Source organism: Mandrillus leucophaeus, unplaced genomic scaffold (genome assembly GCF_000951045.1).
Source record: "Mandrillus leucophaeus isolate KB7577 unplaced genomic scaffold, Mleu.le_1.0 Scaffold360, whole genome shotgun sequence".
NCBI lineage: Eukaryota > Metazoa > Chordata > Mammalia > Primates > Cercopithecidae > Mandrillus > Mandrillus leucophaeus.
In genome coordinates, this window is record NW_012103810.1 from 2,620,497 (window position 1) to 2,648,370 (window position 27,874).

At 38.1% G+C, this 27,874-nt stretch overlaps 1 protein-coding gene across 1 annotated transcript in view; it reads left to right on the forward strand.

The window, feature by feature from the left end:
• Nucleotides 1-27,659, forward strand: part of RSF1 (remodeling and spacing factor 1) — a 161,725-nt gene extending 134,066 nt beyond the window's left edge. Inside the window, exons 10-16 of the mRNA XM_011989727.1 lie at nucleotides 4,048-4,102; nucleotides 5,379-5,488; nucleotides 11,219-11,286; nucleotides 12,371-12,578; nucleotides 14,095-14,315; nucleotides 17,138-17,326; nucleotides 21,740-27,659. Coding sequence (XP_011845117.1) covers nucleotides 4,048-4,102; nucleotides 5,379-5,488; nucleotides 11,219-11,286; nucleotides 12,371-12,578; nucleotides 14,095-14,315; nucleotides 17,138-17,326; nucleotides 21,740-22,314 — 1,426 coding nt within the window. The 3' untranslated portion in view covers nucleotides 22,315-27,659. The remainder of the gene's footprint in view (nucleotides 1-4,047; nucleotides 4,103-5,378; nucleotides 5,489-11,218; nucleotides 11,287-12,370; nucleotides 12,579-14,094; nucleotides 14,316-17,137; nucleotides 17,327-21,739) is intronic.
• Nucleotides 27,660-27,874: the final 215 nt, after the last annotated feature.

Consider the following 27,874-nt stretch of genomic DNA (forward strand, 5'->3'; position numbering starts at 1 on the left):
GAGTTGGGACTGTTGGAATAGCAAACCTGAGAGGCCTGAATTAGGCCAGGCATTGTGATAATAAGGTGAAGGTGTTAGGGAGAATTTTCAGAGGATTCATCTGTAGGACTTGATGCCCATTTATACACTAGTATGATTGAGGAAATCTAAGTATTATCTCCTGATTTTACCTTCATTTGCTACTTCTTTACCTTATATCCCCTGACTTATAGTCTTGCCCTCCAAATTTAGCTTGCCTTAAGGCAATCAGCTTGTCCCATGATCCTCTCACTTTACCTTGTGCAAATGTGAACCATAATAATGGATTCAGCCTCCAGAACCTAAACGTTTTGTTTTTTTTGCTACCCAGTTTGAGCACTCTGGCTCGTAATGGATGCTACTTAGTTTAAAGGCAAGTTAATCTCTCAGATTGACTAGGACATAAAAGTACTTTGAATTGAGAAATGCTAGGTTATTTCATTCTTTCTTTTTTTTGAACACAGGGTCTCACTATGTTGCCCAGGCTGGTCTTGGAACTCCTGGGCTCAAGGGATGCTCCTGCCCCAACCTCCCAAGTAGCAGGGACTACAGGTGCCCATCACCACACCCAGCTAAACCCTGGGTTATTTCCATAAACTGCTTGTGTTTCAGATATTTGGAATATCTTCCAAGAACATTTTAAAAAATAAAGAATGATCCTTTATGAAATTACTAGGACTATTTTGATGTGCTGTTTCTCTTGTTTTTATTTTTGACACTGCAAAAGATACAACTAAAGATATTTAAATTAAATCACAAATAAAAACTAGATTTTTCCTTTGCCTCCATCTTGCTCAAATCTGCTTATCCTTTTCAGAAATTAGTGGTTTTCCCATGTCCTGAAGCTGATTTGTCTCAGAAATGTAGATAGCTAATAGGCTCACCGACTAAGGAAGAGAGTTTTGTTTTGTTTTATTTTGAGACGGAGTCTCACTCTTGTCACCTAGACTGGAGTTCAGGTGCAGTGGTGAAGTCTCAGCTCACTGCAACTTCCACCTCATGGGCTCAAGCAATTCTCCTGCCTCAGCCTCCCGAGTAGCTGGAATTGCAGGCATGCACCACAATGCCCAGCTAATTTTTGTATTTTTAGTAGAGACGGGGATTTCACCATGTTGGCCAGGCTGGTCTTGAACTCCTGACCTCAAGTGATCTACCTACTTTGGCCTCGCGAAGTGCTGGGATTACAGTCATGAGCCACTACTCCCAGCTGAGAATGTATTCTTTCTAAAAGCCAAGAATGTAAACCACTAAGAATGTCTTATCTGCTTATTCTTTGGAGCCCTTTGATGCATATACCATTTATATGTGTAAAAGCCTGGTGAAAACTTTTGACAACAGCCTTATATACTATAGGATATGCCACTGCAATTACGAAATATTTTGATTTTTAGAAATTGATGTTTTAAAGTATGCCACAATATTTGTTTATATTACTGTCTCCAATTTACTAGTTCCTTTACTTTCTCTCCTACTCTAGGTAATCCTCTTTTTTTAAATGGCATCTTTTTTATTTTTTGGAGACAGAGCCTCGCTTTGTCATCCAGGCTAGAGTGCAGTGGTGCTATCACTGCAACCTCTGCCTCCCACCTTCAAGCGATCCTCCCACCTCAGCCTCCTGAGTAGCTTGGACCACAGGCACACACCACATGCCTGACTAATTTTTGTATGTTTTTAATACAGATAGGGTTTTGCCATGTTGGCCAGGTTGGTCTTGAACACCTAGCCTCAAGTGATCTGCCCACCTTGGCCTCCCAAAACTATGGGTTTACAGGCGTGAGCTACCACACCCAGCTTTAAATGTCATCCTTTAAGAGGACATCTGTAATTATGATTTTATATCACATTCTAAGTTCTCAGATTGTGTATAGAAAGGAGAGGAAAGTTACTGTTACAGGAAGACCAGTCTGACACAGAGCTGGTTAACCAATTGTTGTTGGTGTTTGCTGATTCTCCCTAATAATCTGGATAACAAAGCTGTTGCTGTTTATAGTTCCTAGAATACTTGTATGTGTGTGTGTGCATGTATACACACATGTATATATGAATCTTAGGAGCTCTAAACAGCAAAATATGTGTGTTTCTAAAATAAATACTAGCTGTAAATTCTAGCCATCGTCGTTCAGTTTTCTAAAGTAAGCACTTATATTCACTTCTAAAAAATCTGTGAAATAACTTATTTAGCATTCATCCTAGCAGCTTAGAGCCGTACTTACTCCCTGTGTCGTAATACAAGAGCATTTTACTCCCTATTTACTCCCTAAGCAACCCCTGTTTATGCATTCATTCAACATTTAAGCAACATGTATTGGGTACCTACTTCATGCCAATGAGTGTAATCAAATGAGGAAGTATATAATGTGGTCTTTACCTTAGAGATCTCTACAGTCTTGTGGAAAAGAGGGATGGATGTACATTTCAGTGAGTATTTAGTGGCTAACGAGCAACTATCTACAGACCTGATGGTGTGATGCTCTGTGATGTTTTAGAAGTCCACTGAATGATTTTTAAACATACTGGTTTTAATAGCATCACAATCTATCTCTAAAAAGACCATGAATATTCTTGTTAGAAGGGCACTAAAGGCTGCACTCTAAAAGACCTAGCCAGCTGGATACATTAATATCCTTATATAAGGAACATTACAAGCAGAGGGAGACAGAATGGTTACTATTTCAGTTCAGTTCAATTTAACATACAGAGGCATGTCAGAGCTCAGCTGTCCTTGAATTGGATTAACTTTCAGAGAACCAGGGAAAACACCTGCATTTTTTTTTTTTTTAATAAGAGACAGGGTCTCACTCTTGATACCCAGGCTGGAGTGCAGTGGCATGATCAAAACTCACTGCAACCTCAAACTCCTGAGTTCAAGTAATCTTCCCATCTCAGCCTTCTGAGTAACTGGGACAATAGGTGTGTCCCACCATACCTGGCCAATTTTTATTTTTTTAATTTTTATAGAAACAGGCGTCTCACTATGTTGCCCAGCTGGTCTTGAATTCCTAGTGTCAAGGGACCTTGTGCCTCGGATTACAGGCATGAGCCACCACACCCAGCCATCCTGCTGTTTTTTAATATATAATTTAATTAAAATCAGCAAAGGTTTGTTTCTTGGAAATGAAACTATGGAGATGTCATTGGCTCAAGTCTTCATTTCATGGCTATAGTTATCTTCAGTTATGGCCTTTTAGAGCAGAGCTATATGTCTGCATTGCTTTCTTCTCTTTCAACAGGAAGGAATGAATGGTCTCAGTGTCATTCACTGGGACCTTGATAAGGTTTTGTTTACATAATTTTTATAGCAATATTTATTACCATGAGATTATAAATGTTAATACATACACCCGAAATATTACTAAAAACTTTCTCCAGCATAACAAAGGTCTAATTTGTCTAATCAAAGGTGGCTTTCCATCTAATCATATCAACTCGTCATAGCATAACTCTTTATGAAGTTGCTTGTCTTATTTCAGTTATAGGTTTTATTTGACCAATGTAAGTCAAGATATTGTTATATTGTTATCTTAACCCTAGGAAATGTTGAGCTCCCCACACATACTAATACTATATTAAAGTTTTATACTTAATAGCTAACATGGGCCAGGAGCAGTGGTCACGCCTATAAGCCCAGCACTTTGAGAGGCCAAGGTGGGTGGAATTTGAGACCAGGAATTTTGAGACCAGCCTGGCCAACGTGGCAAAACCCCATCTCTACTAAAAATACAAAAATTATCTGGTTGTGGTGGCGCTCACTTGTAATCCCAGCTACTTGGGAGGCTGAGGCAGGAGAATCACTTGAACCTGGGAAGTGGAGGTTGCAGTGAGCTGAGATTGCACCACCGCACTCCAGCCTGGGCAAGAGAGTGAGACCTTGTCTCTAAATAAATAAGTAAATAATAGCTAACATTTCTGTGACTTACCCTCTGCTATTAACATGAAATTGTAATTTTAACATTGTGTGTATTCGTGATGTTTATGTAACAATTTTATTTTCAGCAAATCTCATGTATTTTGTTTGTTTTTCACCTAAAGAAAAGAACGCTTGGTGTATGTCGGTATCAGTATTGAAAACATCATTCCTCCACAAGTAAGTTTCTGATTTGTAATATTTTTAAATGGGAGATTGTCATAATGCTCTAAAATTTTACCCACCTTATGTAATGTTAGTGGTTTTATTTATTTACTTTGAGAAGGAGTTTCATTCTTGTCATCCAGACTGGAGTGCAATGGCACGTAATCTCTGCTCACTGCAGTGTCTGCCTCCTGGGTTCAAGCAATTCTCCTGCCTCAGCCTCCTGAGTAGCTAGGATTACAGGTGTCCGCCACCACACCTGGCTAATTTTTGTATTTTTAGTAGAGAGAGGATTTCACCATGTTGGCCAGGCTGGTCTTGAACTCCTGACATCAGGTGATCCGCCCGTCTCAGTCTCCCAAAGTGCTGGGATTATAGGGGTGAGCCACTGTGCCTGGACGGTGGTTTTAAATCTATGATATACAAGTATTAAAAATGGAAATTTAAGACCTTTGAGAAATCACCCATAATCCCTCATGATTGAAATTTTATGTATGCAGGTGACTCCAAAATGTGATATCACATCTAAACTAAACTTGCGGCTTTTACCTTTGGAGTATGTTTCCTGTTTTTACACTGAACTTTATAATGTGTTGTTAGCTTGTTTTGCATGCTGTTTATGTAAAATGACTAAACAATAGTTAGGAGAGATTTGATTTTTAATTTTTACTTTGGGGATTGTTGAAAACTTCAGTTTGTATTGTACATCACAGTTTGGGTTTTTTGAAGGATTACCTTTGTTTTGCATTTATTAGTCTAATTTATAACTGAGGTGTATATATCATGAGTGAAAGTGCATATAATGTGGTTTTGTAATTTACATAGTTTGTAAATTTTTGTAATTTGTAAAAATGTGTATAAGTAATTTCATTCCGGCTTAATTAAATCACAAACTTAAATGGCCTGTCAAGTTATTTCCTTGAGTAACAACCCCTTTCTTCTAAATCTTTCATTCGGGCAGCATACCTGTTGAACATCTTCTGTTGCAAGTTTATTTGTTAAAAGATGTATCAGTGGAAAAAATTCATCATGACTGTTTTAAAACAAGTACTGGTTGTAAACTCACAAAAGCATAAGAATTTTAATACAGAAGGATTTCATCCTTTAATCACCAGCATTCTTTTTAATCTGTATACTCGATGTTGCCATGTTTATTCACTTCTAGAGGGAATCATCTCGAACTTTTTCAAACCTTTCACATGTGCTACCTAGATGGAGATTACAAAACTGTTTATCCCAAGGAACTTTGTCATAAGGAATAACCTCGATGCTTATTATCATATTTTTTAAGGAGCCGGACTTTTCTGAAGATCAAGAAGAAAAGAAAAAAGATTCCAAAAAGTCCAAAGCAAACTTGCTTGAAAGGAGATCAACAAGAACAAGGAAATGTATAAGTTACAGGTATGAAATGTGTGGAAATGTCTACAGTGAAAGAGGATTTATTTTGCAAGTACACAGCATGATCCAGAAGTATATGCTTTTCCTATCATGCTGATTATTAGCAGTTGTATATATATATTTCTTGCCTCCTATCTTTAGTCATATAATTTTTTTTCTTTTTTTCTTTTTTTTTTTTTTTTTTTAGACTGAGTCTCGCTCTTGTTGCCCAGGTTGAAGTGCAATGGCACGATCTCAGCTCACTGCAACCTCCACCTCCCGGGTTCAAGTGATTCCCCTGCCTCAGCCTCCCAAATAGCTGGGCTTACAGGTGCCCACCACCACGCCCGGGTAATTTCTTTTGTATTTTTCATAGAGACGGGTTTCACCATGTTGGCCAGGCTGATCTCAAACGCCTGACCTCAGGTGATTTGCCCTCCTCAGCCTCCCAAAGTGCTGAGATTATAGCCGTGAGCTACCACGCCCGGCCTAGTCATAGAATTTTAGAGCAGAGTGATCTTTTCCAAATGTAAATCTGTTCGTGTCATCCTCTTTTGCTTTAATGTAGTTTGTCAGATTTCCATAGCTCTTGGGATAAGGATTGTTCCTTTTTTTTTTTTTTTTTTTCCCGAGATGGAGTCTTGCCTTGCCACCAAGCTGGAGTACAGTGGCGCCATCTCCGCTCACTGCAACCTCCACCTCTCGGGTTCAAGCAATTCTCGTGCCTCAGCCTCCCAAGTAGCTGGGACTACAGGCGCCCGCCACCACGCCCAGCTAAATTTTGTATTTTTAGTAGAGATGAGGTTTCACCATGTTGGCCAGGATGGTCTCAATCTCTTGACCTTGTAATCCACCTGCTTCAGCCTCCCAAAGTGCTGGGATTACAGGCGTGAGCCACCACACCTGGCCAAGCATTGATACTTTTAACAAGGCCAGTAAGGCACTGCATAGTCTCATCTCTACTTCCCTCTCCAACTCTGTCTTATCACATTCTCCCTTACACTCTCTGCATTTGCTGCATCTCCTTTTAGTCCCTTTGTACATACTGTTTACCTGCACTTTCCTTTTCAGTTTTAGCTTGTTAACCTCCTCTATGTGAAATCCCCCCATTATGTGCCTTCATAGCAACCAGTTCTTTTCCCTGAAAGCACTTATAATTGTAATGAGTGTGGTTGTGATGACTCACTAACATTTTTCATCATCACTAGATTGTTAGCATGAAGGTAAGGACTATGTCTCTTTTACATGGACTTGTGTCCCCTATACCTAGCATAGTGCTGACAGATAATTAATGCTTCGTTAGTACCTGGTGAAAGAATCAGTAAATATTACCTGCTTTACCTTTTAACACCAAAGACACCAGAAAAGGAAATTTTTCCATGGTCATTGTTAGTAGCTAATCCTAGAAACCTTATCTTCTAAAACCCTATCTTCCAGTCTAGTGTTCTTTCCACTAAATCATGCTGTCTCATTCAAATAATAATTTATGTTAGTTATTTTAGATCATTTTTCGGCCTACAGCTTCTAAAATCTGGGATAACACCAAAGCAGTTTTTTAACTTGAATAACTGGAAATGGAAAAGGAAAACAGTGGATTTTATAAAACTCTTAACTTTGAACTTGCTTCTTATTTATAAACTTACGTCAGTAATCATGGAGGAATTTGCCTCTATTGTTAGTGTTAAAACTTTATAAAAATATGGTAGAATCAGTTAGGGTAAAATCTCATATACACGGGAATAGTGCCCATCCTAGTCTTTAAAAAAACACTTCAAAAAATAAAAAGTATTCTTCTATATGTATGACGTCAAAGCTGACAGATGGAAAGTGCAAATGTAAAGTCAGTTCTGCTGCAACATAACATGTATTTTTAAAAATCACCATGCTGTGCAAAATTATACAGGAAAACCCTTAGGGATTATGGAAAATATGGGGTTAGAGACATACATTAAAGACTTCATTGGCAATGCATTAAAAAAGATAGAAATATACTAAAAATGAGAGCACCATTTGACATATGTTAAATAAGTAAGAAATACATAAATACTACATTAACTATGGCGTTTTATACTGAGAAAAGACCTGAAGCTTGTCTGTGGAAGCAGAGAATTGCAGTTTGTAAATTATGATGTGGTGGCAGAAGGAGGTTTATCTGAAATCAGAAAAGTATAACATCACATGCAAAAGGCTGTAGTTTATAACACATAGTGAACTGATGTTACTGGTAGATGTCTTGGGTATGTGTGTTTTGTATATTGCTGTGCAACTCAGTTCAGCTAGGTGCAGTTTTCTGCGTTCACCTAGCGTTTCTCACAAATGAAATTGCACGTAAATTGGCTGGGCATGGTGGCTTACACTTGAAATCCCAGTACTTTGGGAGACTGAGGCAGGAGGATCATTTCAGTCCAGAAGTTCAAGACCATCCTGGGCATCATAGACTCTGTAAGAGAGAGGATGGCGGGGAGGAGGGAAGGAAAGGAAGGGAAGAAAGAAGGGGAGGAAGGAAATTGCACATAAGCATGTACGAATGAAATACATATCATGTTTGAGTTGTTTTGTAATATGTCAGTCATTTTGGAACTAGGTAGAGTATAAAATAAATGCATTACATAATACATTTTATACGAAAAAACATAGTTTACCCTAAATTCCTATTTTACTCGTATATAATTTTAGAGCTTAAAGGGATAATCTGTGTTAATCCACCATCACAGATGAGACAACCAAGACCAAGGGAATATAGATACATGGAGTGTTGTGTTCAGAAATCTTTTATCTGATTATCTTTTATCTGCATCTGGGATATAAATCAAGACTGTTTAGTTGCATTAAAAATGACTTAGATTATCATTAAGGCAAGAGTGGAATGTTTCATTCTTTCTGAAATAGTTTCAGATACCTGAAGTTCTGATGGTCTTTGATTTTAGCAAACAAATTTCTCAGTAAGAAAGTAGTCACTCAAAGAAATAGGTTATTATGCGACCTTACAGCTGCACCCTATCCTCAGGACAAACGCTGTTTTCAGTTAACTTTGCATCTGGCATCTGGCTTTATCTGTATCTGCTATTCTACCCTAATGAATGGATGTGCTGAGTTTTACTTTCTCAGAACTTAAGAAAAATCCGCACTACAGCTACCAGAATGTTTCTCAAAATATGCAGTTGTGAAAAATTGGAAATAAACTGTTTTGACTAAATATGGTACATGTGTAAGATGAGATACTATGCAGCCAGTAAAAATTACATTGTAAAAGAAGAGCTCTCCATCTGAAATTTATGAGTCCTTTGAAATTATATATTCTAACTATGAAGGCCGGATATTTAGTCTTTAGAGATGGGGTCTTGTTATGTTGCCTAGACTGGACTCCCAACTCGTGGGCTCAAGCCATCCAACTGCCTCAGACACCCAAGTAGTTGGGACTATGGACTCAAGCCATCCTACTGGCTCGACCTCCCAAGTAGCTGGGACTATGTGTGTATACAACCACTCCCAGCCTCCAGCTTTTAGTCTTTTTTTCTTTTTTTGAGACAGAGTTTCACTCTGTCGCACAGACTGGAGTGCAGTGGCATGATCACAGCTCACTGCAGCCTGGAACTCCTATGCACAAGCAGTCCTATTGCTTCAGCTTCCCAAAGTGCTAGGACTACAGGCACACATCACCATACCTGGCTAATGTTTTTAATTTTTAATTTTTATAGATAACAGGGTCTCACCATATAGCCCAGACTGGTCTCAACCTCCTGGGCTCAAGTTATACTCCTGCCTTAGCCTACCAAGAGTGCTGAGCCACTGCACCCAGCCCCAGCTTTTAGTTTTGATGCTGTTGTTAATCCATTGTGTGCTCGTAATCTCACCCTCTTCAATATAATATACTCTGGTGATGGAAGTGTTCCATTTCTTTGATGTCTGATACAGTGGCCGTAGCCATATATGACTATTAAATACTTGAATTATATCTAATGAGGAACAGAATTTTAAATTTTAATGAATTTAAATATAAATAGCCACACATGGCTAGTAATTACCATTTTTAGCATAGTTTTAAACAAGTTACTTCATAACTTGTTTTGAGATTTGGCTGAGCCCTGAAGTAAAAGGCATTTTATATGTGAAGAAATCTTAGGAATCCTTTAGTCTTGATCCTTTTCTTTAAGTCAAGGTAAACAGCTTCAAGAAGTACTTTTACCTAGTTCTAAAATTTTAACCTTTCATGTATGAATTTTAGTAATAATATAATTTTCAATAGCAGTAATAATGTAGCCCTATTATTGGGACTTTTTTTTTTTTTTTGAGACAGGGTCTCACTCTGTCCCCCAGGCTGGAGTGCAATGGTGCAATCTTGGCTTACTGCATCCCCTGCCTCTTGGGCTCAAGCAATCCTCTTGTCTCGGCCCCTCAAGTAGCTGGAACTACAGGCACACACCACACACCCAGCTAATTTTTTGTATTCTTTATAGAGACGGGGGTTCACCATGTTGCCCAGGCTGGTCTTGAACTCCTGGGCTCAAGTGATCTACTTGCCTTGGCCTCCCAGAGTGTTGAGATTACAGATGTAAACCACTGTGCCTAGACATATTATTAGGACTTAATAGTATTTATGGAACTGTAATTTTATTTTACTTACTTTGCCATGTGATTTGTATAATTAGGAGTTGGCAAATTATGGCCTGTGGGCCCAATTCAGCTCACTTCTAGTTTTTGTACAACGTGACCTCAAAGTGGTTTTTATAAATGCTTGAAAAAAAGGATCAAAAGAAAAATAATATCCTGTGAAAATTATATGGAAATTACCTATAATTCAAATTTTAATGCTCATAAAGTTTTATTGAAACACATCTGTATCATTTACTTACATGTTGTCTGTAGCTGCTTTGCACTACAGTAGCAGAGTTGAGTAGTTACAGCAGAGACTGCATTGTCTGAAAAGCCTAAAATATTTATCATCTGGCCCTTTATAAAAATTTTTGCTGACATTGTCTCAGTCCAATTTGACTGCTATCAGAAAGTAACCGTAAACTGGATAACCTATAATCAACAGAAATTTATTTCTCACGGTTCTAGAAGCTAGGGAGTCCAAGGTCAAGGCACTGGCAGGTATGGTGTCTGGTGAGGGCCTGCTTTCTGGTTCATAGATGGCACCTTCTAGGGTGTTCTTAATCACAGAAGGGATGAGGGGACTCTTTAGGGTAGACCTAATGCCTAGTGAAGGCCTTCTCCTTCGTAGATGGCCATCTTCTCACTGTAACCCCATATGGTGGAAGAAACAAAGGGTCTCTCTCTGGCTTCTTTTATATGGGCACTAATCTTATACATGAGGGCTCTGCCAAAGACCCCACCTCCTAATACCATCACCTTGAGATTTATTATTTCAATATGTGAATTTTGAGGGGACATAAACAATCAGACAGTAACAGACATCTGCTAAAGGTAATCTTTAAAAATAAAAGGCCGCTGGGTGCGGTGGCCCACACCTGTAATCCCAGCACTTGGATCACGAGGTCAAGAGATGCAGACCATTCGGGCCAAATGGTGAAACCCCGTCTCTACTAAAAGTACAAAAATTAGCTAGGTGTGGTGGCACATGCCTGTAGTCGCAGGTACTCGGGAGGCAGAGGTTGCAATGAACCGAGATGGTGCCACTGCACTCCAGCCTGGCGACAGAGCAATACTCCATCTCAAAAATAAATAGATAAATAAAAATAATTTTTAAAAAAGCCAGGACAGGCTATAATGTGATCATTGTATATATTTTAGATTTGATGAGTTTGATGAAGCAATTGATGAAGCTATTGAAGATGATATCAAAGAGGCCGATGGAGGAGGTATGTGTTTGTCATTCTCTCTTCTTCATAGAACTCTGCCAAGAAGTTCATTCAGGTGCCAAATTAGGGCAGTGAGCATATTTTTTTATTCTCTTTCCCAGTGTGTATTATGATTAGTACTGATGTTAGTTGTCTCAGATTTAGAGTAATTTTTGGACACAATGTCAGTGTATAGACTCAGATCTTACTAATTACTTTTAAAGCAGTTTTGTTTTACAACCTGATATAAAACTTTGATGTTCCTACATAGGTTAAAAAATTTACTTCTGATTCCATATAGAAAACTGAGGAAACTTTTGTGTTGTCTTTGAGACTACGAAGTCTCAACAATTATGGATAATCAGAACCAAAATAATTTAAACCAAAATTTAAGTTAACCTATTAAAAATTGGTTTCTTAGTTTCATAGTCTTTAGTAAGTGGCATTAAAATAGAAGAACTTGAAGGTAATTTAATTAAAGCACTATTAGCCAATGCTCCAATATGGAACATTCTGGTTTCTACGTAGTTATTATGAAAACTCTGGAAAAGATTGATAAGTAGGTCGTTTAAGGCTTTTCCAGAAATGTTTGTCTTGTTTACATCTTTGCTGCTGAATTCTCACTTTTTCTGTCCTGCAAACACTGTTTTTAAAAACTCTATTGGCCTCTTTCTAAAGCCTTGTCCAAAAGACAGCTTTCAAGAAGAGATTCTTGAGTGACTGCTCATAGGTATGAGGTTTCTTTTTTGGGTGATGAAAATGTTCTGGAGTGAGTTAGTGGTGATGGTTGCACAGCTTTGTGACTATACTGAAAACCTCTGAATCGCACACTTTAAGAGGGTGAATATTATGGTGTGTGAATTATATAAAAATTTAAAAAACAAGAGGTTCCCTACGTAGTAAACTTCTATTCAGTAGGATAAACGAATGCGAAAACTCTGAGACCTCTGTCAGCTGAAGTCATGAGAAAACTGCGTATTTGTAGGAAGAAAATAAAGAAATGAAGAGCTACTAAGCATGAATAAGGACTGTCTCTAGAAATTAAAGGTAAGCTTTTAATAAACACATATTTTTCTCTCCCTGAACTTCCCTCCTCCAAACTCAGGAGTTGGCCGAGGAAAAGATATCTCCACCATCACAGGTCATCGTGGGAAAGACATCTCTACTATTTTGGATGAAGAAAGAAAAGAAAATAAACGACCCCAGAGGGCAGCTGCTGCTCGAAGGAAGAAACGCCGGCGGTTAAACGATCTGGACAGTGACAGCAACCTGGATGAAGAAGAGAGCGAGGACGAATTCAAGATCAGTGATGGGTGCGTGGTCTCCCATTAGACCCCAATCCCTAGATACCAGCAGGAACAGGACTGGGCTAGCAGAGAGGCTTGCCCGTGCCGTGATGAGGGTTTTCTTCTTCATGTCCATAGACTAGCTCTGTTTATTTTCAGGATATTTAAAGCAGATTCGAGAATACTAATTTTGGCCCGTTTTTAAAATTTAGAACATAAAATAGATTTATGGTTGTTTAACATTCAAAATTATATTTAAATTTTACTGACTACAATTAAACTTTGATTTGTCAAGAGCTTTCTCTGTACCTCTGTGCCACCTTCTGCCAGGTCTGTGAGGGGTTTCCAGTCCTATGTGAAAAATAAATAAGTAATTAGATATTATCCTCTCATGACTCATAGGAGTTGGACTTGGGACAGGTAATCCAGTATAGAAGATCAAGAAAGGCTTCTTTGCAGAGTTGAAATTGAAACAATATTGCAGAGTTTCTCCTTTCAGATTATTAGAAGAGGAAACAAGCATATAAACCACAGAAAAAAGTCATTCTGCATAACTGCTACTAAAATACAGGGAAAGATAAATTAGGGTACAGAGGAAAGTTGGCTTAAAGTAAAAGTAAAGCTTGATCTTAAATTTGAAGAATAAATATTTGGAATCAACAAGTGTGGGACTAAAAGCAGGATAAGATAAAGGTATTATAAGCATACAAGTTTTATGTCCAAGACAGCAAGCCATAAAATGTCATGGAATGTTTGGGAAACTCCTGTTGGCTCAGGATAGCAGGAATAAGGGGATGAAGTAGAGAGTGCCCTGCTGGAGATGTGGCGAAATGATAAAAAGAACCAGATTAGGGAGTGTTTTATTAGTCATGCATAAGTGTTTTGACTTATCCTGAAAATTATACAAAACCAGTGAAGGGTTTTAAACACAAAATTAATAGAGATTTATGCTTCAGGAAGATTCATCCTGGCATTCATTTGGAGAATAGATTGAGGGGAAATGAGACCAGATATTAGAGAAACTTTTTGTGGAGTTGCTTTTGTAGTTTAGGTGAGTATGAAAAGCTGAAAACAGAAGAGATCAGGTTTGAGAGATTATCTTTTAAGAGGTAGACTCTAGAGAAATTAGTAATTGATTAGATATGATCAATGAAAAGGGGAAAGTTAGGATAAATACCACGTTTCTGGTTGGAGTTACTGGATGAGTGATGACGCCAAATACCAGGCCAGGGAACAGAGGAGAGAAGTAGATTGGGAAATAATGAATTCACTTTTGAATATGTTGAATTTAACATGGGGGACGTCTCAAGAGGTCAAACCAGTACAGAAATCAACATTAATTCATCTTTACAACCCCTCTTAAGAGGATAGGGGGCACAACATTTTCCCCATTTTATAAATAGGGCATTTGATACAATTATCTGGATATGTTGCACTATACTTAATGATTCACTGGGCTCTCTAGAATTTGAACTTAGTACTCTTAAAAAATGGGTTCACTCTTCTAAATACTATTGTATTTTATCTGATTTCCCTTGGACAGATCTCAAGATGAATTTGTTGTGTCTGATGAAAACCCAGATGAAAGTGAAGAAGATCCACCATCTAATGATGACAGTGACACTGACTTTTGTAGCCGTAGACTGAGGCGACACCCCTCTCGGCCAATGAGGCAGAGCAGGCGTTTGCGAAGAAAGACCCCAAAGAAAAAGTATTCCGATGATGATGAAGAGGAGGAATCTGAGGAGAATAGTAGAGACTCTGGTAAAAATAATCTGTATCCATATGATACCTCAGCTCAACAAATTCTTTTTTTTTTTTTCTTGTTGCTCATGCTGGAGTGCAATGGCACCATCTCGGCTCACCACAACCTCTGCGTCCCGGGTTCAAGCGATTCTCCTGCCTCAGCTTCCCAAGTAGCTGGGATTACAGGCATGCACACCATGACCGGCTAATTTTGTATTTAGAAACGGAGTTTCTCCATGTTGGCCAGGCTGGTCTCAAACTCCCGACCTCAGGTGATCTGCCCGCCTCGGCCTCCCAAAGTGCTGGGATTATAGGCACGAGCCAGCACACTGGCCAGCTCAACAAATTCTTACGACTTCTGGAGTTAAGAGTTCTTAAAATTCTGTTCCTAAGACTTATTTCTGACTAAATTTTTCTCATAGAAAGCACATTTGAGAAAATACGTACAGATTGATATGTTAACTTCATATCACATGCCTAGTAGGATTGTGATGACTCCTTGGTGTCAAATGTTTCCATGCCTAAACCTTCACCTTCATAGGGTTTCTTGGAAATCATTTTCAATAAACCGTGAACATTTCCATCAGATGCCCAGCTGTTGGAGAGAGAAGAATATAAGTTAACTCACATTTAGACCACAGTCAGTGTTGAGTAGTTTTTACAGGTTAACAGTAGTTGGTGTTGTTATAGAGTATGCTTATCCTTATTAAGTGAGTAAATAGAGGCTCAACCACTAAAAGAAATGCGTGCTCATCTTACTGGAGCACGCATTTACTTACTGGATAGGTGTCATCTTACTGGAGAAGAACCATAGATATGAGTGTCAGACCTCTGGCCATCTTTGTGGGGGTTTTTTGGTTTTATTTATCTTCTTTCCTAAACTGTCTAAATAAGTGATGATAATATCATGCAGCTTTGTCAGTGATTATTTCTTAAGAACAAGGACATTTTCTTACATAACCACAGTGCAGTTACCAAATTCAGATATTTTAACATTGATATAATGCTATTACCTAATTAACAGTACACATTCAAATTTTTACCAAGTATCTCCGTATTATTCTTTATATCTTTTTATTTGCCTAACCCAGGATCCATTCCAGGGCTACGTGTTTATTCACATCTCTTTAGTCTCTATTAATCTGGAATGTTCCTCAAATTTTGTCTCATCGATCTTGATATTTTTAAAGAGTACATACTAGTTGTTTTGTAAGATGTTTCTCAGTTTGGATTTCTTTTGTTCCTTGTAATAAGATTCAGATTACGCATGTATAGCAGGAATAGCACAGAGAATGTTGCATCTTCTGAGTCTCTTTATTATTTTTCCTTATAATTAATAAGTAATTTGTGGGAATTTGAGACTATTTAAATATCCTGTTCCTTATATTTCACCTACTAGTTTTAGTTTCTGTGAATAATTCTAACTCTGTCATGTCTGTTATATTTATTTATTGTTGTTCTGTAAGGAAGAACATTTCCCTTCTCCTCCGTATGTTTATTTATTTATGTCAATGTATACTCATGGATTCTTATTCTGATCAGTGAATATACTACATTCCCGTCACTATTTAGGCTCCATTTGTCCGAAATTTGGCCAATGAGAACCACTTCAACCTATTGGCAAGCTATTTTGAAATGTTTGAAATCCATGAAAGAATAACAAGCTTGAATGTAGTACTTTGGTGGAATTTAACATTCTGAAAAACAGCGGTGACATAATGCAATAGCCTCACTCTGGTTTATTGATCAGAGATGACAAGAACAATGCTATTTAGCAGTGCTTTGCAAGTTTAGGTCTGTGTACTTTATTTAGCAGATTTGTATTCTTTATGGAGAAAAGTCAAAAATCTAACTTGAGTTCTATATTTATGTGGAACAGATTCATGAGTTTTCTTTGGTTAGAGGGCTTAACCTCTGCAATACATTATTCCTATAGCCACATGTAGAACAGCAGATTATCAGGAGGCAGATTTGTGGTAGCCGTCTACCAAGAAGAGCAGTCATGGCAACTGTGTACCTGACCGGGTAGCTGTAGGTCAGTTGCAATAAGGACTATTTCTAAAAAAGTATAAAACATTTAGGCCGGGCGCGGTGGCTCACACCTGTAATCCCAGCAATTTGGGAGGCCGAGGCAGGCAGACCACTTGAGGTCAGGAGTTCAAGACCAGCCTGGCCAACATGGCAAAACCCCATCTCTACTAAAAATATAAAAATTAGCTGGGTGTGGTAGCGGATACCTGTAGTCCCAGCTACTTGGGAGGCTGAGGCAGGAGAATTGCTTGAACCCGGGAGGTGGAGGTTGCAGTGAGCCAAGATCACGCCACTACACTCTAGCCTGGGCACATAGTGAGACTCTGTCTCAAAAACAAACAAAAAAGGATAAAACATTTTCTAATCTTGAGGATTCACTGCTAAGAGTATACATTGTGAGGTTTGGCATTAAAAACCCCCACAGATTGACTCATTCTTTTTCTTTTTTTTTTTTTTTTAAGTGAGACTTAAAGGCCAGGCATGTTATAATCTCAACGCTTTGGTAGGTAGCCAGGCGTAGTAGTTCGTGCCTGTGATCCTAGCTCTAGCTACTGGGGCGGCTGAGGCCAGAGGATCTCTTGAGCCCGGGAGGTTGAAGCTGTAGTCAGCTGCGTTCATGCCACTGCACTCCAGCCTGTGTGACAGTGAGATACTCTCTCAAATAAAATGAGACTTACAAAAGTTACTGTTCACTTAAAAATATTTATGACTGAACTCTGCTTAGTAGCTTTTCATTTTTATAACCTAAGCTACATTTCTACTTAATAGACTTAAATTTTGTACTTTTTTCTTCCTTTTTTTTTAAATAGAAAGTGACTTCAGTGATGATTTTAGTGATGATTTTGTAGAAACTCGGCGAAGGCGGTCAAGGAGAAATCAGAAAAGACAAATTAACTACAAAGAAGACTCGGAAAGTGACGGTTCCCAGAAGAGTTTACGACGTGGTAAAGAAATAAGGCGAGTTCACAAGCGAAGACTTTCCAGCTCAGAGAGTGAAGGTAAGGCATGGGTCTCCTACGTATAGAAGTTTGGACAAGGCAAAATAGACATTATAAAGTGAACTCAGGATTGTGATTCTGTACCATTCTTTAAAATTCATGTAACCAGGCCAGGTGTGGTGGCTTATGCCTGTAATCCCAGCAGTTTGGTAGGCCAGGGCAGGCAAATCTCTTGAGGCCAGGAGCTCAAGACCAGCCTGTCCAACATGGTGAGACCTTGTCTCTACTAAAAATTAAAAAATTAGCCTGTGTGGTGATTTGCATCTGTAATCTTAGCTACTCAGGAGGTTGAGGCAGGAGAACTGCTTGAACCTGGGAGGCAGAGGTTGTAGTGAGCCAAGATCGCACCACTGCATTCCACCCTGGGTGACAGAGCAAGACTGTGTCTCAAAAGAAAAAAAATTCATATAACCAATAGTATATTTGAGATAAAACCTATAATTTTGTGCATATTATAGTTTAAACAAAGGATACTTGATAAGAGGCTAATTTTTAGGATCTCCATTGTAGTTAAAATTTTCATTGAAACTAGAAGAATCTCAGAAAATTGTGATCTGATCAAAATTTATTCTGCTTTTTTTTATCCCTTATTCATGGCCCTCATTTTGAAATAACCTCTTATGTCCTCAATAGCTGAAAGGTTTCAAATAAAAGTGCCTACTGTCTCTTTCCACCTTTACTATGATTTTCATTGGAAACTGTTTTATTTCCTAATAGCTATAGCTGTGCCCCCTACCAGTAGTACAAGACAAGCTCTAAAATATGAATTTCTGACATCCATTTAGTCTTTTTTATTTTATTATTTATTTTATATATTTATTTTATTTATTTATTTTTTTTTTGAGACAGAGTCTCAAAAAAACCTCCCAATAGCTAGGATTTTAGGCTCAGCCTCCCAATAGCTAGGATTTTAGGCATGCGCCACCACGCCTGGCTAATTTTTGTATTTTTAGTAGAGACGGGGTTTCACCATGTTGACCAGGCTAGTCTCAAACTCCTGACCTCAGGTAATCCGCCCGCCTCGGCCTCCCAAAGTGCTGCGATTACAGGCCTGAGCCACCGCACCCAGCTTTATGGCCTGTTTTGAAGATTGTTTTGCTTTCATAGATTAAACATGAATTTAAGTTTGAGGCCAAGACAAAAGAGAAAGGGGAAAAAAATGTTTGGATGTGAAATGCTAAAGAAGGGAGGTGAACATCTTTTTTGAATGTGTACTTACCTTCATGTGTCACAGAGACAAACATAAATGCATTAGTTAAGCCGTTAAATATGAATATTTATTAAACTAGGCCCTATTCCAAGCACTGGCATATAACAGCAGACAAAATAGTTCTTATGAAACTCTTATTTTAGTTGGGAAGAAAGCGACAATAAACAAGATAGATAAGTAGAATATATGATATATTAGAGATGAGTGCTGTGGAAAAAAATAAAGGAGAAAAGGGGGTTGGGAAAGTAGTTGAATTTCAGATAATATACTAAGGAAATCCTCACTAAGAAAACATTTGAGTGAAGACCTGAAAGAAATGTTGTGTGTGAGTCATGCAGTTATCTAAAAGAAGAATGGTACAGGCAGATGGAACAATAAGTATGAAGTCCTTGAGATATGTTTGTGCTTGTCATGTTCAGCAAACAGAAGGGAGTGCAGGGTTGTTGGAGCAGAGTGAGTGAAGGCAAACATAATGAGATGAAGCAAAGAGGTCAGTGGGGACCAGTCAGCAAACGACAGCCTACCTGCTTACATAAATAAAAAAGCAAGGTTTTGTTTTTGTTTTTGAAACAGAGGCTCACCCTGGCTGGCGTTCAGTGGCATAATCACAGCTCACCATAGCCTCAATCTGCTGTGCTCAAGCAGTCTACCCTCCTCACCCTCCCAAGTAGCTAGAAGTGGCGTAAGCCATCACACTGTGCTAATTTTTAATTTTTTTTTTTAATAGAGATGAGATCTTGCAGTGTTGCCCTGGCTGGCCTTAAACTCCTGGCCTCAAGTGATCCACCCCCCACCTTGGCCCCCCACAGTGTTAGGATTACAGGTGTAAGCCACTGCACCCTACCCTGTAATACAATTTTTATTGGAAGACTACCATGCCCGCTTGTTTACATATTGTCTATTGCCTGCCTTCTCAAAAAGCTGAGTTGTTGTGACGGAGAGTATAGGGCCTGCCTCTTATATAAAAGATGTGCTAATCTCTGATGATAAATAGTGCCATGCAGTTTAACTTTCTGCAGTGATTATATATGTGCTGATGGTTACAATAGCCACTAGCCTTCATGTGGCTTGAGCACTTGAAATGTGGCTAGAGTGACCATGGAACTGAATTTTAATTTTTATTTAATTTTAACTAATTTAAATTTAAAATAACCACATGTGACTAGTGTTTACCATATTAGGTAACACAGAGTAGGGTATTGTATGGACTTTGGATTTTTATTTCGTGTGAGGTGAGAAACATTTGGGCCAAAGCACAGATGAGTATTGAAAAGCAGATGAGGAGGAAGAGGAAGAGGAAAGCAAACCATCCCACATTTTGAGCAAAGGAGTGATGTGATCTGACTTAGGTTTTAATTTGCTGTGGTAGCTGTGTTATGAATAGATTGAAGGGGGCCAGGGCAGAAGCTGGAAGACCCATTGGGAAGTTATTGTAATAGTCCAGGTGAGAGATGATGGAGGGTAGAACTGGGTCAGTAGCAGTAAAGGGGCGAAAGCAGTCACATTAGGGGTATGTTTTAAAGTGAGACCAAAAGGATTTACTGTTGGGTTGGGTGAGAGAAAGAAAATAATCAAGGATGACTGAGAAATTGGAGGAGCAATTGTGAAAAACTAAGATGGTAGAGACCACAGTGCTGCAGGATTAAGGAGAAAATTTAGGAGCCCAGTTTGAGACACGTCATTTGAAATGCCTGCTTAGAGATACCCAAGCCTAGATGTCAAGTAGGCAGTTTGATACACTAGTCTGGAATTCAGTGGTTGCCTAAAATAAATATGAAAGCCGTTAGCATATAGATGGCATGCCAAGTTGTGACACTAGGTGAGCTCTTCTAAAATGGAAGTAGAGTCATCTTCAGTATCCACTGGGGATTGGTTTCAGGATCCCCGCAGATACCAAAATCCTTGGATTTATAAGTCCCTCATATAAAATGGTGTCATATTTGCATATAACCTACCCATATCCTCCATATACTTTAATCTCTAGAATATTTAAAATACCTGATACAATGTAAATGCTATGTAATTGTTATACTGTATTGTTTAGTGAATGACAAGAAAAAAGTCTATGTATGTTCAGTTCAGACACTACCATCTATTTTTTTCCTGAATATTTTCCATCTGCAGTTGGTTAAATTCATGGATAGGGAGGCCCAACTGTATAGACAAAGAAGAAAAGACAATTAAGACTACCAAGGGTGTCTGATAACTAAGATGAGAATTGGCACAGTGTTTAAGATGTACAGAGTTGGGTGTCCAGTTTAAATCTTTCCTTATCAGCATGTTGACATGATAACCTAATTTGTGTACTAGTGGGAAGGAGTTTCTTAGTTTGTAACTAACCTATCTTCATTTAATTCAAGCATTATCAGACATCTTCCCCAAGAAATCTGCTGTTGGCCAGGCACAGTGGCTCACGCCTGTAATCCCAGCACTTTGGGAGGCCAAGGTGGGCAGATCACTTGAGGCCAGGAGTTCGAGACCAGTCTGGCCAACATGGTGAAACCCCGTCTCTACTAAAAATGTAAAGAAATTAGCTGGATGTGGCAGCACATATGCCTGTAATCACAGCTCCTCGGGAGTCTGAGGCAGGAGAATTGCTGGAACCTGGGAGGCAGCGGTTGCAGTCAGCCGAGTTTGTGCCACTATGCTCCAGCCTGGGAGACAGAGTGAGACTCCGTCTCAAAAAATAAAGTAGACCAGGTGCGGTGGCTCACGCCTGTAATCCCAGTACTTTGGGAGGCCAAGGCAGATGGATCACAAAGTCAGGAGTTCGAGACCAGCCTGGCTAACATAGTGAAACCCTGTCTCTACTAAAAATACAAAAAGTTAGCCTGGTGTGGTGGCAGGCACCTGTAATCCCAGCTACTCGGGAGGCTGAGGCAGGAGAATGGCTTGAACCCGGGAGGTGGAGGTTGCAGTGAGCCAAGATCACGCCATTGTACTCTAGCCTGGGCGACAGTGTGAGACTTGGTCTCAAAAAAAAAAAAAAGAAAATATTCTCTAAAATCATAAATAAAGTATACCATGAATCATATTGGGCACTGTTATGGGACTGAGGAGAGAAATCAGGCCAATTATTGAAAGGACATTTTTATGTACAAGCAATTCTGAAAGCAGGACGTGGTGAATATGGGGAGGAAAAGGAGAATTAAATTCGTTTATGGTTACCCATGCCAATGGCTTAAATGTGCTGTTTATTCTAGAGAGCTATTTGTCCAAGAACTCTGAAGATGACGAGCTAGCTAAAGAATCAAAGCGGTCAGTTCGAAAGCGGGGCCGAAGCACAGATGAGTATTCAGAAGCAGATGAGGAGGAGGAGGAAGAGGAAGGCAAACCATCCCGCAAACGGCTACACCGGATTGAGACGGATGAGGAGGAGAGTTGTGACAATGCTCATGGAGATGCAAATCAGCCTGCCCATGACAGCCAGCCTAGGGTCCTGCCCTCAGAACAAGAGAGCACCAAGAAGCCCTACCGGATAGAAAGTGATGAGGAAGAGGACTTTGAAAATGTAGGCAAAGTGGGGAGCCCATTGGACTATAGCTTAGTGGACTTACCTTCAACCAATGGACAGAGTCCTGGCAAAGCCATTGAGAACTTGATTGGCAAGCCTACTGAGAAGTCTCAGACCCCCAAGGACAACAGCACAGCCAGTGCAAGCCTCGCCTCCAATGGGACAAGTGGTGGGCAGGAGGCGGGAGCACCAGAAGAGGAGGAAGATGAGCTTTTGAGAGTGACTGACCTTGTTGATTACGTCTGTAACAGTGAACAGTTATAAGACTTTTTTTCCATTTTTGTGCTAATTTATTCCACGGTAGCTCTCACACCAGCGGGCCAGTTATTAAAAGCTGTTTAATTTTTCCTAGAAAACTCCACTACAGAATGACTTTTTAGAAGAAAAATTTCAACAAATCCTGAAGTCTTTCTGTGAAGTGATCAGTTTTGAACTTTGAAGACAAATAATTGCTGTAAATTCCTTTTGATTTTCTTTTTCCAGGTTCATGGTCCTTGGTAATTTCATTCATGGAAAAAAATCTTATTATAATAACAACAAAGATTTGTATATTTTTGACTTTATATTTCCTGAGCTCTCCTGACTTTGTGAAAAAGGGTGGATGAGAATGCATTCCGATCTGTGAGGGCCCAAAACAGAATTTAGGGGTGGGAGAAAGCACTTGTGCTTTAGCTTTTTCATATTAAATATATATTATATTTAAACATTCATGGCATAGATGATGATTTACAGACAATTTAAAAGTTCAAGTCTGTACTGTTACAGTTTGAGAATTGTAGATAACATCATACATAAGTCATTTAGTAACAGCCTTTGTGAAATCAACTTGTTTACTATTGGAGATAACCACACTTAATAAAGAAGAGACAGTGAAAGTACCATCATAATTAACCTAAATTTCTGTTATAGCAGAGTTTCTTGTTTTAAAAAAAATAAAATCATCTGAAAAGCATTTGTACAGTAAAATGTATAATGAAGCTTTGCCAACCAGACTGTGCTAGCAACACATTTTTTTAAATAGCTTTATGCAGTGGTAATAAGGTGGCCTCAAATATATTATGTCTGATGGAGAGTTATTAGTGAAATGGATGTGGTCTTTGTTAAGGCCTGGGTGGACCGTAAACTTTACCAATAGTATAACTCTTGTCTTCTGGCCACTTGATGTTTAAATATCTGAAATATCATTTTGAAAAAAATACATCTATATATAACATACATGAAGAGATGCTAAGCTGACAGTGATATTTTAGCACATTTGAAGACTGGGAAGAGATTTTCAGGTGAATTTTAACTGGTCTATTCTTGCCCTTAGTATCTACTTCAAATTGAAGTCTACAAACAAAGCAGTTCCTTTGGGAGGTTTTTAGTTTGAGTTTTAGCATGTGTGCGTATGTGTGTGTGTGCGTGTGCGTATGTGTGTGTGTTGGAATTTCCTATCTGCCTGGATATATTAGCAGAGTTTGAATGTAGTTTTGGCCTTTGGCCGTTAGACTTCTATTAAAATTCATTAATAGTCATACAACCAACATAGAGTTGAATGAGAACTGCCGATGTAATTAATAGGCATGACATCCATTTCAAACATCTCAACACTTTAAAGAAAAGCCCTTTATTTAAAAAAAGAAAGGGTTTTTAACTAACTAAATACCTAACATGTAATTGACACTAAAATATGAACTTTGTCTTATTTAGTTTCTGTTATAGCTGTAAAACTTCAGGCAGAGCCATAACATTGTACAGAGTGTAGCACTTGTGATTAAACCTAGCCTGTTAAATCCTGAAACCTTCAACCATTACTTCTGTGAATACTTTTGCCCTGGGATTTGGGTTTTTCTGTTCCAGTGTTGTGTCTGTTGCCGGCAATGGACACACCATATCTGCTGCTGGCCCAAGAAACGTCATTAATTTTTCTTTCCAAATTAAATATTATGTGCTAGTCAGTATATAGTAAAGCACTTCTCTTTTTTATTACTAAAAAGCTGGCATTAGATTTGCATTATAAATACCTCTCTAGGAACTTTATACTCCTTTTCCTTCTTCAACAGGTATTGCCCTTAAATCTTATCTTTTGGCCTTGAAAGTTTATAGCTGTTGTTTTTCAGTTGTTTGTTGTTTTGTTTTGTTTCACTTTAGTTCTGTAGTACCTGCCCATTAATATTTTTGCTTTGATTCTAGCAATGTGTATGTATCTGTAAAAAAATAAAATAATGAAAGCAGCCTAAAAATAGGATGCACCAATAGCGTGTGGTTCCAAGTAAGTTGTGATTTTTATTTTGAGACAGTGTTCCACTGGAAGGGAAGGAAGGCTTACATTCACAGACGGTAAAGCAGGACTGTGGAAGGAGCTGCATTCACTTACAGTCTCCTTTCCAGCTAGGTTTGTTTTATTTATTTGCAAGTCAGCTAAGAATTAACCTTTTAAACTATCTAAAACAGGCCAGCAATATAAAGATTTCTACCAGTGCAAGGTAAGTGGTTTGAATGTACAGGTGCCCTTTCCTGCCACCCAGTCTCACCCCACCATTTTAGTCCTGCAACTGGGTAAAGCCACTATTGTGTGGAAACTCTCCCATGTGCCCTGTCTCTACCTCTGGACACACCAGCTCCTCCTTCCACCTATTAGTTCTATTCCTCAGTTAAGCCAAGTGATCAGAAGTAGTATTAAATGGGTAGATAATTCTAACAGGATGCCTAATGTGAAATAAGGAGTTAGTTTTACTCTTCTTCTATAGAAAGCCTAAGGTAATTTTTACCATCGCAAAGGCTGAGTATTCCATTTAGCAAATGTCCCACTGACATGGGTTTGGAGACCACTTGTGCTGCCTGATGTTTACCAAACTTGAGTAAGTGTTTGTCAACTTGATAGTGAATGTACTGCTTCTCACCTTATATTTTGATTAAGTCAATTAACTATAGGTCATCTACCAAGAATGTAATCCAAACAGTTGATAAAACATTATTATGCAGATTGATTATTGATTATTAAATTTTGAGCAGTGCAAAAACAGTTCTGCTGCTTGGAGTTCAAATTCAGTCCCTCAAAGAGTTTATGATCACTGAAGTACACTCTGAAGGTATCCTGAAGAAGTTAAAAAAAAAATTTAGAAAACTAAATGTTCTGTATACAAAGACAATACAGTCCCTACGAACTGCAGAAAGTATAGGAAAGCAATAATTGATCTAGAGTTTAGACAGTCTTGGATCTTTTTTAGAGCACTAACCATGGATTTAGACTCAATAGCTGCTACATAGTAGAGCCCTTTAATAATTTAATCCCCCCTTTTTGAAATACAAGCTGGACTCCCAAACTCTAGACTGTAGCAAATGTATTAAAGGGAGATGTAGATTAATATTCAGTATATTTAGTTTGCAATTTCTGTAAAGGTCTGAAAGCTAGTCAGCTTTTCACAAAGCAGAAACTTTGAACTGAAATATATGTGAAAATGACTCAGACTGAAAACATTTTGGTTTTGTACATCAGTGCTGATAAAATAGTGTTTAGTGTAAAGCATTTTCCATCATTGGCACATTACTGCAAAATGATGGCAGAGATATTTTCAAGAATGTACATCAAGTTGTATTTCCTCGACATCCTTTTTTCAATTGTTCAAGGTTACAGATTCAGAGGATAAAGGGGAGTTTCATTTAGAATAAATTCATGTCTACTGGTAATCTATATAAAAGTGACCTGCCCAAGAACTAAAAACTTCAAATGCTAATGAAGCTTTTGAAAATTTTTAAACAAATTAATTTTAAAAGGGTGTTACACATATCCAGTTTTTACTTTTTGGTTGATGAAATGCATCCCATAATATATATTTGAGCAAAGTACATACATTAAGAAAAACATGGACATTTACTTGTTTAACTTAATAGTCAAAATGATGAGGAAATGTTAGCTGTTTTTAAGTGGGATTGATGGAATGTCCTTTGTCACAAGGAATGCCTTTTTAGCTTGTTTGTGGGCATAAGAGATGTTAACCATTCGCTAGTTCTACCACACAACTGTAAAGAACCTAATGAATCTACAAGTTTAATATTCAGAAAAAGCTAGGAACTCCGCTCTTCACTAACACAGTGGAACAGGTCCATTATTCAAGGTGATGCCTCACAGCTATAGAACAACTATTCAGAGACCTAGAGTTAAATGGTACATGTGTATTTGTGTGCGTGCACGCACACACTTCAGATAAGTATCAGAAGAAATAAAAATGAATCCATCATTAACTATTGAAAGAAATAAGATGGCTGCATTGCAACAGATATAATTATAAATATCATTTAATTACAGAAAATCTAGGCAACAGTTTCTCCTGATGTTTGACATACTCAAAATATCTTCCTCGTTCTCCAAGAAGCAGAGAATGCCAAGGCTGCATATCTGCTGTAATCTATCTAGCCCTCTTCTGCTTAATATGATGCATTATTGAATCTTCTTAGATTAAAATCCATTCCTATTTTATCTACCTTTCCCAAAGTATGTACCTGTAAACCTACCTTGGAAGTGGCAAGTTAACTGATTTTTTTGTGTCGTTTTTATGCCAATCCTTAAGGTCAAAGCCTTTTGCTATCAATGTATTTAAACTGAGTTGCTATGTGTTCACTTAATTTGTTTTCAAAATATTTTGCTCCAACTTAAATTATCTTTTAACATCTTTTGAGTGCCAAGAATTGCTAAGTAACTGTAATATGTTTAACAGAGTAATTCCCAAGTAAGCAAGGAGGTCATAAGCCAAAATTTAATGAACTTAGTATATAACCACTTTAGATTATACACTCACCACTTTTTGTATTCATTCATGCAAACCCTCCTGGAAGTCAATTAGAATAGGATCCCATTTGTGGACTTTTTTCCTTCCTTTTGGACACCTGAGCACAATTTTTTTTTTCATTTCATATTTACACCACTTTGGAAAATTCATTAAACCCAATTCTGGCACATTGTAATGGTTTCAGTTAATGAAGATGTTATTTTTATTTTAATAACTAAAATGTTACTATCCTATACATAAGTTATATGAGAGGGCATAACAATAGATGAGTAGAAATTTATTAAATTTCTTGGATATTTTGAATGAGAAAAAACATTTTTAAAGGAATTTTTTTTCCTTTTTTGTCCAAACCGGTACAAGCTAGAAAGTTTGCTAAGGACTGAATACTTGCCTTGTGCTTTTTGCCACTGGATGATGTAAGTTAAGAATGGAATTGTTAATTCTAAGTATGTATTTTCTTGACTTTCATCAGTTTCTAAAGAAATCTAATTTAAGTGTTTTGCGGTTTTATTTGATCTGTATTTATTGAGTTCTGGTCATAGACCAGCAGCTTGCATGTCATGCTCGTGAACAGCCAGAACACAGTTATTGGGGAACTTCATGGCTCAAAACCTTCTGAATCATTTAACTTATTTTGTATGTTGCAAAAAAAAAAAAAAAAAAAAAAAGTTTATTTTGCTTGAGAGTCACCTTTTTTTTTTTTTTAATAACTGTACAGCTTTTAAGGGATGGGAGGTGGGAAAATACCCTAAAATAGGATGTAGATTTTTTACAATTGTGTTTATGCTAGATCATCTACAGGTGCATTATGTAATTAAACCTAAAATTGTTTAAAAATTTGTGCCATGTCTTTTTCATTCTCCTGCCCTTTAGCAGAATTGGTGCATGTCAACTGCTATGTGGACAAGCCTTGAAATTAATAGAGTAACAAGCCCTGTCTCCAAAGCTTTAAGGTCACTGCATGAAAATTGTGCACACAGACACACACACACACACACACACACACACACACACACAGATCTAGCTTATATTAGTGAATGGATTTTCAGGAT